Raw genomic sequence first — 14082 nt, forward strand, 5'->3', positions numbered from 1 at the left:
GAAATGTACAGAAATACGTGCTTTCATATGTCCTTTAGTTATGATTATTTCATTTATTCACTATATTATTAAATGTCTAATTTCAGTTTAAGTTTGGCTCTAGTTTTGTATTTATTCCAGTTTATATGAAAAGGTTAATGTAGCGTGGATTAAAATTAATATACAGAGTAAATCCTTTTCACTGAACGTGTTAAAAATAAGTTTGAAACAGTTGTCGTGGTGACGCTGAAGGCGAGCGACCGTGGTGCTGTTGTAGTTCGTTTTATATAAGTTTAGCTTTCAATTCTGGCGCTTTTATTTTGGGCTTCAAAATTCATAAAAGTTATATTATTTTGTGAAGATTATCTTGATGGACAAAACGTGTACGTTTCATGAACTATGATTGAACACAGAGCTTTTTTGTTTTTGCGATAATCCAAAAGCCTATGGAGAAATCCCATTGGTTTTTATGTCGGGGGAACCAGTGCGACGCTAACAGCCGATCCGCCTACAAAGTGACGTCATAGACCCCCCACTCTATTAGTATTCATTTTAAAACATCCACAAAACACAGCGGCTATGAGCGCTGTAACAAACGAAAAAAAGAAAAGAAAAGCGCGAGCGCCTCGAGTGTGACGTCACAGCGCCGCGGCTATATAAAGCCCTGCTCAGGATTCTAACGGCAGACGCGGATCTGGTTGAGTGAGTGTTTGAAATCGGCGACTGATTCCACTCACTTTAGATTCAAGGTTTAAACAGTCTTTTCAGACTATTCACAGTTTACACACATTGTGTCCACAATTATCAGTATAATCTGATTTCTGTCATAATCAAGCGATGTCTACAACAGCTGAGCGCAGTGAGTCTGTCGCTCGAGCCGCCTGGGCTTCGAAAGCATCGATCTGAGCGATGAAATGATGGACAACAGCCCAGCAGGTGAGATGATGGGAATCAACAGCAGTAATCTCTCTAGTGCTACTTTGCTTCTCTCGGTCTGAGCTCAGTGTTTGACTTCTTTGACAAGAATATCCAGCGTTCCAGCAAAATATGAATTTAACCAGGGCCGGGGTTACCTGGCTATGCTCGCTCGTCCAGGGGGCCCAAACACAACGAAGAGAGATATCACATTTTTGTTATACTATGGGCTATCTATCTTAACAAGGTCTTTAAAAGTCTTAAATTTGTTTTTAAAAATCTTGCAGATACCCTGTTATTTGTTTGTCCCAATGTGTAAGTACTAAATGTGATAGAGCCTGCTAGAAAGAACTGCTTTTATTTTAGTTTATGTATTTTATTTTTTAGTAAGTCACTTTGGATAAAAGCATGCGCTAAATGAATAAATGTAAATGTAAATCTACAACAGTAAAAGAACCACAACCCCAGAAGACATTGAGCAAATTAATATAACAAACAATAGGGTAAAAAATTACAAGTTATTTCTGTTTTCCACCTTTTTAATGTAAGGAAATCACGCTTTCTTTCTCCCATTCTCTCTCAGAGACGTGAACAGAAACTTGTTGTCAGCGCTGCCCCGCGAATTTATCAACCAAATAGTTTCGCAGCTGAAAAGCTACATGACATTTCTTAGTAGCAGGGTTCTTGAAGCAGCTCAACTTAAAGATTCACTATTAGTAGACTCTGCTGCTGAACACTGTTGAGAGACGCACATCCGATAAAAATGTGTTTTGCCTATGTCACTATAAAAGGTCAATCCGGCCCTGAATTTAACTGCAGATCGTTTCTGTGAACTAATTACAAGTTATTCTAATTATTAGAGCTGCACTTTACTTTCTTCTTGAATCAGTTTACTGTCAGGAAATTGAATCTGTTTCTGATCTGTCGTCAGAGATGTTTGTTTCTAATAGTTTGCTCTTCGCTCTTCTTTATTCCAGACGAAGCTTCCAAAGGGAAGAAGGGGAAAGCAGTGCGTGTCTTCTTCCGGAAGCTGTGCAAGGCTGTAAAGCGGCCGTTCGTCTGCTGCGGGCCGGAAAGAGTGGTGCGTCTCACACTGGACGATCCCGAGGTGACGCCTGTCTCCGGTCCGACGGCTGCCGCAGATCCTGCCGTTCTGGAGCTGCTGTGTCTGCCGGGGCAGGTGTGTGACGATCCGGAGCCGACGTCGTGTGTGCCACGTTCCTCCGGGATCATCGAGCAAATGCCGGATCCTATTCCAGATTCATCCGCTCTGAATCTGTGTCACAGTGAGTCATTATTACTTTGGTTCCTTTATTTCTGTCCTGTTCTATTCTAATAATAATTATTTGGCAGCGGCTATTTGCACTAAGTAAAAATAGCATATTTTCTTAGCTATAGATGCTATTTACACTGTTAAAATAGCATTTTCTGCTAATTATGCTACTTATTGCAGATAGTGTCAATTATCTGCATCTCAGTATTGTAGTACATTATAAAACAGTATGCAATAATAGCGTATTAAATGCAAATTATAATTTTAATTCAAATTATTAAACAGATGTCACGTTATTGGGACAATAAAGCACTCCCTACACCTACCCTAACCCTACCTGATACTTTATTTTCAACTTTTTTATTATTTCCTTCATTTTTATTGAAAATAAATGCCTTTTTGATGTGATATGAGATTTGAAAAGGGAGAAACAATTTTGGCAAAAGGGTCGATTGTGTCAAAAAGCACGCGCCTTAACCATTTACGCCACTGGAACAGATGTTTGATGACCGTCTTTTGTAGTGTTGACTATCCCGATCACACTTTGGAGTTAGTGTAAATAGCCTCTGCCAACAGGGCGTGCTATTTGCACTTAGTGTAAATAGACAGTCCGTTGTAATTCTGATTTGATGACTTAAAGGGATAGTTCACCCAAAAATGAAAATGTGATGTTTATCTGCTTACCCCCAGGGCATCCAAGATGTAGGTGACTTTGTTTCTTCAGTAGAACACAAACGGAGATTTTTAACTCCAGCCGTTGCAGTCTATCAGTCGTATAATGCATGGCAATGGTAACAAAATCTATGAGAGTAAAAAAAACATGCACAGACAAATCCAAATTAAACCCTGCGGCTCGTGACGACACATTGATGTCCTAAGACACGAAACGATCGGTTTGTGCCAGAAACCGAACAGTATTTATATCATTTTTTACCTCTAATACACCACTGTGTCCAACTGTCTTTGGGCGCGCGCACGGCATCTCACGGCGTGAGGTGTGTACTCGCTCTGGCATAGTTTACGCAAGCGCCGGAAGTGATCTACTGCTTAATAATTTGACAGTGACATTTGTTGAACTGTTTCCATGTTTAATTGCTAGTTCACATGTAATCTGTGGTCAGAGATGTTTCTAATGGTTTGCTCTTCATTCGTTTTAGAAAAAGCTAAGAAAGGAAGGAAGAGGAGAGCGGTCCGTGCCTTCTTCCGGAGAGCATGTGAGGCTGTGAAGCAGCTCTTCCCCTGCTGCGACCCGGACCGAGTCCAGCCTCCTAAAGCAGAGCCGGATCTGGACCAATCCCAGCTCGTTCCTGAGCTGCTGTTTCTGACGGAGCAGGACCAGGTCTCCGTAGATCTCCAGTCGTCTCCTGAGGAAGAAGGTCCCTCTGAGATCCAGCAAGAGGCCCACGATGCAGTTCTGCCCGGTTCAGTGTCCGGTTCAGTGTGTGATTCAGGTCCCGGTTCAGTGCCGTCGATCGTGTCAGAAATGGCACCGGACACAGTGTCGCCTGATCCAGAAATCGAACGGCCTCAAGGTGAGTCATTACTGCTTTGCATCATGTTATTTCTGCTCTGTGTTATTTTCTCTTTATCGATACTGTAGACCTGGGCTTGGCATTAACGTTTTAGCTCACCAGCCACTGTGGCTAGTGGTTTCCCAAATTTACTAGCCACTCAGCATTTTCACTGGCCACAATTTTGTTGTTGGGAAATTACATCTCATATAACTAAAGTTACTGCATACTAAAATTTATTTAAATTGATTATTATTATTATTTAAAGGCCATTTTTCCCTAACCGTATTAAATGCATGCGTCATCTTTCATATCAAATTCTTACATTTTAATAATAATTTCACGTAATATAATAAGACACTATAGGGCTGTTACCAATTAAATGAAATCAGTATTAACAAAACCGATCTTTCCATTGCAGAAGAAACGGAAGCAGCTGTAGTGGCCTTTATGCAGCCTTTATGCATTTACACAGACAGTTTAATGTAGCTGAAATGTAGCATGAATGCATTTACACTGCAGAATTATAATATAACATTAATGTTGTGAGCTTGGTGTTTTAAATCAGTTTTTTCTTTAAATATACAATTATGAAATGTTGGAAAAAAATACAAAGATAAGCTACTTTATGAAAGTAAACCGCCAGTAGGTGGCAGCGAGTGACTGTCTTAACGAGTGAGTCACTGAGGCTTTCATTTAAACGATTCGGTCAGACGGCTGATTCATTCAAGATTGAAGCAAGTGTCTGTCTTTATGAGTGGACCACTGAATCATTGACTCAAATGATTAATTCAAAAGCGCCAAATCATTCAGAACCAGAACACCGCTGTGTTGCTCAGAGATGCGCTCAACAAATCCACTTGTCCCACACAAGCATTAATGTCGAACTCTGTTTCTATATATAAAATTCAACCCGCCAAAGTGGCTAGTGGGAGTGACCGTGTTACCCGTCACTGCTGAAATCCACCCGCATTTGCTGGGTTGGCTGGTGTTAATGTCAAGCCCTGCTGTAGACTGTGATACTCTGCCATCACTTGTAGCTGATCTGCAGTGCATCTGAAACTAAAGAAAGTCTTCAAGACTCTTGATTTGATGGTCCTTCAGCTCTGTTGTTTACAATCAAAGGAAGTCTCAAACGTGTCCATCTTCTGTTTCTGTGTGTTCTTCAGGATCCGTTGTGTCTTTGTTTGAAGTGGGGCATTTGATCGCATCAGGGAACTTCAGCAAGGTCTATGAGGGAACACACATATTCAGCGACAAAGTGAAGGTTGCTCTGAAGTGTGTCCCCAAGCGCAGAGTGGACCGCTATCTTGACATTGTAAGTTAGCAAAACCTGAAGAATATTTGGTGTTTTTATAACCTGTAGCTGACATGCAGCTGGAACAGAAGACCGCAAACTAACCGTGGTTGTGTCTTCTCAGCCTGGTCACTCCAAACCCGTGCTTGCTGAAGTGGCTCTGATGCTCCGGCTGGGAGAAGCTCCCTCGTGCCCCAACATCATGGAGCTACACCAGTGGCTGGAGGATGAGAGCAGCTTCACTCTCATTATGGAGTACCCTGAACCCTGCAGGACCTTGGAGGATTACATCTTGTTCTCCGGCCCCGTCAGTGAAGCACAAGCACGCTTGTTCATGCTTCAGGTGCTTCAAGCGGTCAAACACTGCCATGAGCGTGGAGTTTATCATGGTGATATCCGCTCGAGGAACATCCTGGTGACTCTCCACAGTCTGGAGCTCAAGCTCATCGACTTCCGCTGCGCTCGTCTGATCAGCAGCGAGGGCTTTAACAGCAGCCAATACCAAGGTGAGTCTCGCTGATGATCACGTGATGTTGTGCTGTTGATGGTGAAGCGTACAGAAGCACTGAAGCTGTGTGTGTCTCTCACAGGATCAGACGCATACACCCCTCCTGAGGTCCTCGGTCAGTCCATATTCCACGCCGCAGCAGCAGACGTCTGGGCGCTGGCCGTTCTGCTCTTTGAGATCATTCACAGATATCTGCCCTTCGAAAGCTTTGATGCCATTCAGCACGGCTACGTCAGGGTGGATCCCACCTTATCCACAGGTGAACACACAAACAGCTCCACATTATGCTGATGTTTACTGTTCATGTTTGATGTGTGGAGACTAACCGTGCTCTCTCTGAACTCTTCCCAGCGTGCCATGACCTGATCTTCCACTGCTTGAGCCGTAATCCAGCTCACCGGCTGACGCTGCGGCAGCTGGAAGAGCACCGCTGGATGAAGGCCTAGACTGGAAGAAGGCAGGGATCCCAGTGTGCATCAGACAGAGCAGAGCTGAGGAGTTTAGTGAGTGACCAGCGGCGTCTCGAGAAGTCTCAGGAAATAATGCAGCGAGACTCTGGAGCTGCAGGTTAAATGACGACTGTGTTCACAAGCAGCTCAGAGCATCGGCAGACAGCAAAGCAGCGTTTGTGTTCACGTGCTCGTATTCTTAACCTGCGAACACCTGCAGCTCCGTCACTAAACGCTCTCAAAAACAGAAGAAAACCACTCAACACAAAGAATGACAAAAATATAATATTTTAGAACGCTGCTGTCTGTAGAAATGAGAAAGGATCATAAGAAATTTTTAAATGAGAAATTCGTAAATGCATGTAAAAATAATCACTTAATTAGTGCTTCACAAATTATTAATGTAAGGAATGTAAAAAAACAACAACTACTTATACAATATTATAGAAAGTAAAAGTAATGTTACCAATAAAGCATCAATTAGTGACTAATGTAAAAAAAATGTGAAACGATATTCTATTTCTTATATTTCAGAAAGTAAATGCAATTTTTTAAAAATAATATTTCCGAAAGTAAATGCTATTTTTTTTATACTATTTTAGAAAGTAAATGTAGTCACTAATTGGTGGCTTATTAGTGACATTAACGTAAGAAATGTAAAAAAAAAAAAAAAAAAAGCAATTTTTTAATATTTCCGAAAGTAAATTATATTTTTGTATATTTTAGAAAGTGAATGTACTCACTAATTGGTGGCTTATTAGTGACATTTAATGTAAGAAATGCAAAAAAAGCTATTTTAATATTTCAGAAAGTAAATGCTATTTTTTAACTAATATTTTCGAAAGTAAAAGAGTTTTTTGTGTAATATTTTAGAAAGTAAATGTAGTCACTAATTGGTGGCTTATTAGTGACATTTAATGTAAGAAATGCAAAAAAGCTATTTTTAATATTTCAGAAAGTAAATGCTATTTTTAAACTAATATTTTTAGAAAGTAAATTATATTTTTGTATAATATTTTAGAAAGTAAATTCTGTTAAATTGGTGGCTTATTAGTGACAATGTAAGAAATATAAAAACGTTAAAAATAATACTTCTGAATGTTGCTAATAACTAATAATTTATTAATTTATTAATGTAGTAACTAATAATTTAGTAATCTATAATAAATGTATTTAAAAAAATGATGAGTCTGAGCACCTGTGATGAGTCTGAGTCTTTCTCATTGCTTTACACAAGACCTGGAAGAAGTAAGACAGTATTTCATAACACAATTTCTATGAATCACACAATGAAGTGCGTCCACCTGAACGGACACGAGGTTTGTGGGTGTAGGAAGTGGTTAACAGGGATTAATTGTAGAATGAGTTAATGCAACTGAAAGAGATTCACTCAAAAAGAACTTTCTGTCAACATAGAAGATATAGTGAGAAAAGTCTCAGATATAATGGAAGCCATTCTTCTAAAGATCTCGTCCTGTGTTCAGGAAAGACCTTGAGACGCAGAGGCGTGTCCTGAAGCAGACTGACACATTCACACAGTTTGCTTTCAGAGTTTACGGAGTGTGCAGGTCACTCATCAACAGCTCTGGTCAGATCCAGCTTCATCATGTTTGTTCCTCCTCTCAGTCCTGACAGTGTGCTTTGGGTACTTTGGGTACGTTACTCTCTCCGTCCCGCTTCGTCTGGCTGGCGGCGTCTTTAGGGAGGAACGTCTGTGTGCTGTTGTGTCGTCTCATGTGACTCGAGTGCGTCTGCATCGAGCGTGTGACTTTATTCCGCAGATTGGCCTGAGACAGAGAGTTTCTTACAGGGTTAAATTCTCTAATGCATGTCTGGACTGAGATCATGTTTGTGAACGCTTCTCACCAGTTTAATAGCTTTTCTTATATTTATTAATATCTTTTAATATATTTATTAAAAGATTATTAATAGAATAATCTTTATCAGGAGGCAACCCTTTAATAATAATAATAATAATAATAATAATAATAATAAAACAAGGAAGGAATAATGTGCCGTTGAATTACAGAAAAACCCAAGGTAACATCACTAAGTGTTTGTTTGGCAAACTTGGCTATTCTGTGTCTGGTTTCTATGAGACAAGTTAAGTTACAATAAGTTCAATAAAACATCTGGAGTTTTTAGATATTTCTACAGGCAGAGGAGAATAGCCAAAAATAAATAAATAAATAAAACAACTTTAACCATTTATAAAACCATACACAATGGATTGTGCACATGTAGCTGGGGCTGGTGCCATCTAGTGGTCGCTGATTTTCTTACAACAGCTGGCAAAAATGATGGAATCACCACACTTAGATGTTGTTTACCCAAATTATTTACTTCATAACAAATAAACGAATCACAGATATCACACAAAACTATTTTTGTTTAATAATTCAACATGAAAATTTGTTTTCCATATCAAGTAGAGGAAAAAAATATGGAATCATCTACCAAAACACACAATTAGTACTTTGTTGCTCCTCCTCTTGCTTTTATGGCGGCCTGAATTCTTTGGGGCATGGACTTCACTAATGAAAAACAATATTCTGCTTCCAACTTTGTCGAATAGCGGTTGACAGATCAGCTTTGCAAGATGGAGCCTTGTCATGGACCAATTTTTTCAATTTCCACCATAAATGTTCAATCGGATTGAGATCCGGACTGTTTGCTGGCCATGTCATTGAGTTGATATGCCTTTCCTGAAGAAAAGCTCTCTGCTCTGTGGCAAGATGCATTATCATCCTGAAAACTTCTTTTCTATTGATGGAATGAGAAAAGTGTCCAAAATTTCAATGTTTTGACTGTTGAGGTAAGGATTGCCATTTCCCCTGGTCCTTTAACTGACATGCAACCCCATATCATAAATGAGTTGGGAAATTTGGTTGTTTTCTTCATGCAGTCGTCTTTATGCATTTCATTAGAGCGGCACCATACAAAAGTTCCAGCATCATGTCCAATGCAGATTCATGATTCATCCAATCATCCACACTCCATGACTGCTTCTCTTCAGCCCACTGTACCTTGTTTTCTTCTCTTTAGGTGTTAATGCTGGTTTTCGTTTGGCTTTTCTATCTTTAAATCCCATTTCATTCAGCCGGTTTCTTACAGTTCTGTCACACATATTGGCTCCTGTTTCCGCCCGTTTGTTTTTAATTTGTTTCGTTGTGCATTTTCTATCCTGACGCTTTGAGGTCTTCCTTGGTCTGCCTGTATGTTTTCCTTTTGTAACCTTTCCATTTTGTATATACTTGCACCAAATTTTAGAAACAGCTGACTGGGAACGTCCAACTTCTTTTGCCACACTCCGTGATGGATTTCCTTCTTGAAGGAGTTTTATAATCCTTTCCATTGTTTCAACAGACGGCTCTCTTGTTGGGGCCAAGTCCAACAGCTCGTTAAGGTCTGGAAGCACTCTCGTTTAAAGGGGTCATATGATGCGATTTCAAGTTTTCCTTTCTCTTTGGAGTGTTACAAGCTGATTGTGCATAGATAAGATCCCTGAAGTTGCAAAGACTAAAGTCTCAAAACCAAAGAGATATTCTTTATCAAAGTTAAGACTCTGCCACGCCCCCCTAAAACGGCTCGTTCTAACACGCCCCCACATATCTACCTCACTATGTGGGAATATTAGCATAATGCCGCCCAAATGTACACGCAAAGAAAGAAGGCGTGGTTTCAGTAACCGCAGTTAGTGTTGAAGCAGCATGTCAGAGAGACGCTGTGTGTTTCTAGCCAAAGCAAAAGCACTTTATTTGGCCTTCCGAAAGCAGATGCATTTAGGAATCTTTAAGATCGCTGACTAATTAGCTTTTTAGATATGTGCCGGTATTTATTTCAGAAATGCAAATTACAAGCTGATTCCTTTTTTTTTTTTTTTTTTCTTCCCTCTACTTGATATGGAAAACAGTTTTCCATTAATTAAAATGTTTTAATTTAATTTGTTTGAGGTATGTTTGACATAAACAGTGTTGAATTATCAAGCAAAAATTGTTGTCATATCCGTGATTTGTTTATTTGTTATAAAGTCAAAACTTTGGGTGAACATCTAAGTGTGGTGATTCCATAATATTTGCCAGGGGTTGTAGGCTCAGCTGCGATGAGATTGATCCACAAATGCACATCTTCCTTGTCACATGCGCAAATTCTGATACACTAACATCTGCATTCAAAACCATGTTTCTATTTGTAAAAAATGGCTGCATGTTCATGTAACTCTGAATTTGACTGACACAAGTTGACAGGCATTTGGTTGTGGATAGTGAGATACAGTTGCAACAATTATCAAGTTCATGGATAATTTTGCATGCATTTGTAAGTAAATATGAGACAAATTTCATCCCATAGAATGACAAGTTGTTTTTCCTCATCAGAATTGTGAGATATAATCTCGGAATTGCGAAAATAGTCGGAATTTTCAAAAAATAAACTAATTTACCTTTTTTTTTTTTTATTCGTTTATTCCATGGCTTCCATAGACTGCTACTTGAAAACTGTCATTTTCTGTCACCAGATAGGCTCCACCCACAAAAACATCATCACTGTTTGCACCAAATTGTTCTATTACAAATGGGTCTTTGCCATACTGAGATGCTTTGGCTTCACTTTTCCATAGTGGAAGGAAGTGGAGATGCATGGTCCATCTTTTTTTACAGTCTATGGTTTTGCTAGGTATTTGAGTAAATTAAAACACAATACTTGCATTTAAATGTGAATTCCTCGGCTGCCACAGAACTCTCACCCGCCATTTTCTTTGAATATAAATTCCGTCGTCGTCTTGCAATTAATTCTGGGATAGGGTGCGACGTGTTCATTCGATGTACACTTCATTTGTTTAATAAGTGCATGGTGCAGTGGCTGCAAAATGTATTGGCGTATATCTAAATGGTTTGACTAATTAGAATAATTTTTTTCATTAGTGTCTATAGATGATACATGCAAAATTTTATGTGAATCAGTCGAGTGGTTTTTGCCAACTCAAAAAAAAGACTAAAACATACTACAATGTACTAAAGTTGTCCACTAGAGGGAACCACAGGATAAGAAATATGTTGAGATTTCCATTGAGAGATGAAGGATGCAATACTAATGTTGTCCACAAGCGGGAGGCACAAGACAACAAATTATTTTAGATCGCGTAGTTTAAAATCTGTGTATGGTTCAATACATATGCATAGCATTCATTATAGTTTAATAAAGGCTAAAACAATGTAAGTTTGATTAGTTTACAAAGAAATCTGTGATCTTCAAAATACCTTAATATTTATATATCGTGATTTCAGAAAACATTTATCAAGTTGTCAGACATGACCACATATATTGCGGTCCAGTTAAAATGAAGAAACAATATTATTTGTCTATTGAGATATGGTACATAAAATAATACTTCCATAGGAAGACACTTAAATAGGCCTACTCGTATTACGTTTGAAAAGAGACATGGCCTGTCCTCTACATGAGGTGTTTCCCAGCGGGCAGCTTGATAGCAATTTGACGTCAAATATTATTCATTGATGACGATGCTGTAACATCAATTTAAATTCAGTTTAGACAGCAGTTTCTTCCAGTGGTAATTGGGTGAAGATAAGAAGTTAATCCCACACTGAAATTGGTTTAAGGTATATGTGGGCCAATATGTTTGACATTCAATTTATATCAAATCTATGTCATTCCAAGTTTTTGACATCAGTTAGATTTGCAAATTTGACCCTTTTTTTATGTCAATTTGATCTTTTCAACATCAGTTGCCTAGTGGGCCGTGCTTGGACCCCGATGATCACCGCTTGCATCTGTATTTAGTAACTTTTATTCAGAAATTTAGTAATCCAATTACTGCAAGGATTCAACCCCTCTTTTCTTTCAGTCATTAACTCTTTACCTGGATCAGATTCAGATCAATGATAACAACACAGATGGAGTAGATGATTTCCATCAACACCCCCAAAGCTTCACAGTTCTAAACCACCTCCTGGGTCGACATTTCATTTCATTTCATTCAGTAACTGTTAGAAAATGTCAAGCTCTCTGCCAAAATAGGGGGAGAGTAGGGACTGTTGCAACGAGGGGAGTTGCAACATGCCTTATTTCTTCAACCAGGAATGAGCTACAGGGATGATATACTGCACATGCTCAATTAGCCCCTCATCTTTCCTGGACAAAATCAGCCACATGTGACCATTCCTTCTACAACAAAATCATTTTCATGGTTAAAAAAAGATTTTTTTTTTTTTTTTTAAAGTCAGATTTTTTTGTCATAGTGTCGAAGTTGTTTGCGTGCATTTTGTATTTTATGCAATAATAATCTTGAAAAGCTTTAACGCATTACTTGTGCGCAGTTAAAGGGGCCCAAAATATTTAGTAGTGTTGTACTATTTAAACTTCTATTGCAATTGCAAAGCATTCTTGTAGCTCAAACAGTAAAGTATGATGCTAATGGTCATGCAAGAATTGGTGTATATTTTGTGAAGGTTATACATGGTGATTTCTTTTTCAACCATGCTGAATGTTGGTATTATGTTATTTGTTGGCTACTAATCAAAGAGTGATATTGTGTCACTAGCCATAATAAAGGCTAGGAGACTCACAGAATCACATTAAGGAACCAATCAAATTGCTAACCTATTCATTCAGCTGACTCTGACATTATGTTTGTGCATTCCAGATCAACATGATAATGTCATTTTATTTATTAAGCACTATTTAAAACAACATCTGTTGACCAATGTGCTCTACATAATATACACTACAGTATTATGTAAAATACAATAAAATAGCATAAAACATAACTTGGCATCAGTTTGGCATTTCATGCAATGACAAGAAAAAGAGGATCAGTTCACTCTTAAGTATTCTTTTTCATATACACGTGATCTACAGGAAATGAATTCTGTATGTTAGCAGTCCTTAAGATTCTGAATTTCTCTGGATTTTGAAAGCCTTAATTTCAATACTGACATAGTGTATCATCTAAGTGATATGTTATTCATCAACAGACATAAAATATTTATTATCGCTTCCGACCCAATTCAGTGCTTAATTAAAAGATTGACTGAAGTCTCCAGAGGCCACATTTATAAAACGTTGCGCAGAAACCATCCTAAATTTGTTCTTACGATCATCTCTCAAATATGCGTACGTGTGATTCATAGAATGAACGTACGTGCAGAAAACGCACGTATGCCTCTCTTTCAGATGTGAAATCTATGAATCGCAAATGATCTTGAACTTGCGCACAACTGAATGGTTTCAGCTCTCTGCCTTGTAAACGACTCCTAATTAATGTCATTAACATGTAAAAGATCGCAGTCATCGTCCATATTCTTTAATTTAGAACAGCGAGCTGCAAGAACAGCTTACATTTCCAAAAACCTGCAGTACTCCGACAAGAAAAAGTGTGTACGTCTGCTCAGACCCTGACGTGACGCTAAGCACTTTTCCACATCAAATATGAGCATTGCTGTGAATTTAAGTGCACGCACACTCTAAGATCAAATCTGAGCGCACGCACGCTTTATAAATGAGGCCCCGGAAGTTACAAACATTATTTTAGAACCTCTCAATACAACATGGTCCTATAAATGTTTGGCTGTCCTCAGTGACACCTGGAGAAACATACATGAAACTGTTATATCACGCTACTCAGGCGGGGTGGTGATCCAAATATGCTGTTCGTGTTTGCAAACTACTAGCTGACCCTATGACCATATTGTGCCAAGTTAAGTGTTACACAAGTTGCTCAGTGCTCTAAAGTAATACATTATACAAGACATTGATTTTTGTTTTCCTATAAAGAATATACGACAATATAGTACATACTCTCGTAAAGAAATGGTGCTGTTATGAACACAACAGCCGTTACTGGAGTAATACTCTCTAAAGGTACATCTTCATATTGTATTTACTCATAAAAGGGTACATAGGGACTTTTGCTGAAGAAACGTTTTCCTAGTTCCTATAACTATTGGAGGAAATACCTGCTTTTTGCCATGTTCGCACTGCAGGAACTGGGAACAATTTTGGGGGGACTAACTTTAGACTAACTAACTTACCTCAGAGTAGGGACTAAACCGTTTGGTTACACTTTATTTCGATAGTCCACTTTAGACATTCTATTAACTATAAGTAACTTTGTAACTACATGTCAACTA

At 38.7% G+C, this 14082-nt stretch overlaps 2 protein-coding genes across 2 annotated transcripts in view; both read left to right on the plus strand.

The window, feature by feature from the left end:
- Positions 1 to 3577: 3577 nt before the first annotated feature.
- Positions 3578 to 6335, plus strand: LOC107660520 (serine/threonine-protein kinase pim-3-like). The gene is made up of 5 exons (XM_016449841.1): positions 3578 to 3699; positions 4848 to 4996; positions 5100 to 5481; positions 5566 to 5742; positions 5835 to 6335. Exons 1-5 carry the CDS (start codon positions 3651 to 3653, stop codon positions 5927 to 5929), a joined length of 852 nt encoding a protein of 283 aa, XP_016305327.1. The 5' UTR covers positions 3578 to 3650; the 3' UTR covers positions 5930 to 6335.
- Positions 6023 to 14082, plus strand: part of LOC107660523 (protein leg1a-like) — a 14878-nt gene continuing 6818 nt past the window's right edge. The window contains exon 1 of the mRNA XM_016449846.1: positions 6023 to 6050. Coding sequence (XP_016305332.1) covers positions 6026 to 6050 — 25 coding nt within the window. The 5' untranslated portion in view covers positions 6023 to 6025. The remainder of the gene's footprint in view (positions 6051 to 14082) is intronic.

The sequence above is a fragment of the Sinocyclocheilus anshuiensis genome, unplaced genomic scaffold (genome assembly GCF_001515605.1).
Source record: "Sinocyclocheilus anshuiensis isolate Anshui unplaced genomic scaffold, SAMN03320099.WGS_v1.1 scaffold659, whole genome shotgun sequence".
NCBI lineage: Eukaryota > Metazoa > Chordata > Actinopteri > Cypriniformes > Cyprinidae > Sinocyclocheilus > Sinocyclocheilus anshuiensis.

Coding starts and splice junctions, on each gene's coding strand:
- LOC107660520 (XM_016449841.1), top strand. CDS start 3,651: ATGGCACCGGACACAGTGTCGCCTGATCCAGAAATCGAACGGCCTCAA. Junction 3,700..4,847: donor AGAAATCGAACGGCCTCAAG/GTGAGTCATTAC, acceptor TGTGTTCTTCAG/GATCCGTTGTGTCTTTGTTT. Junction 4,997..5,099: donor TGGACCGCTATCTTGACATT/GTAAGTTAGCAA, acceptor GTGTCTTCTCAG/CCTGGTCACTCCAAACCCGT.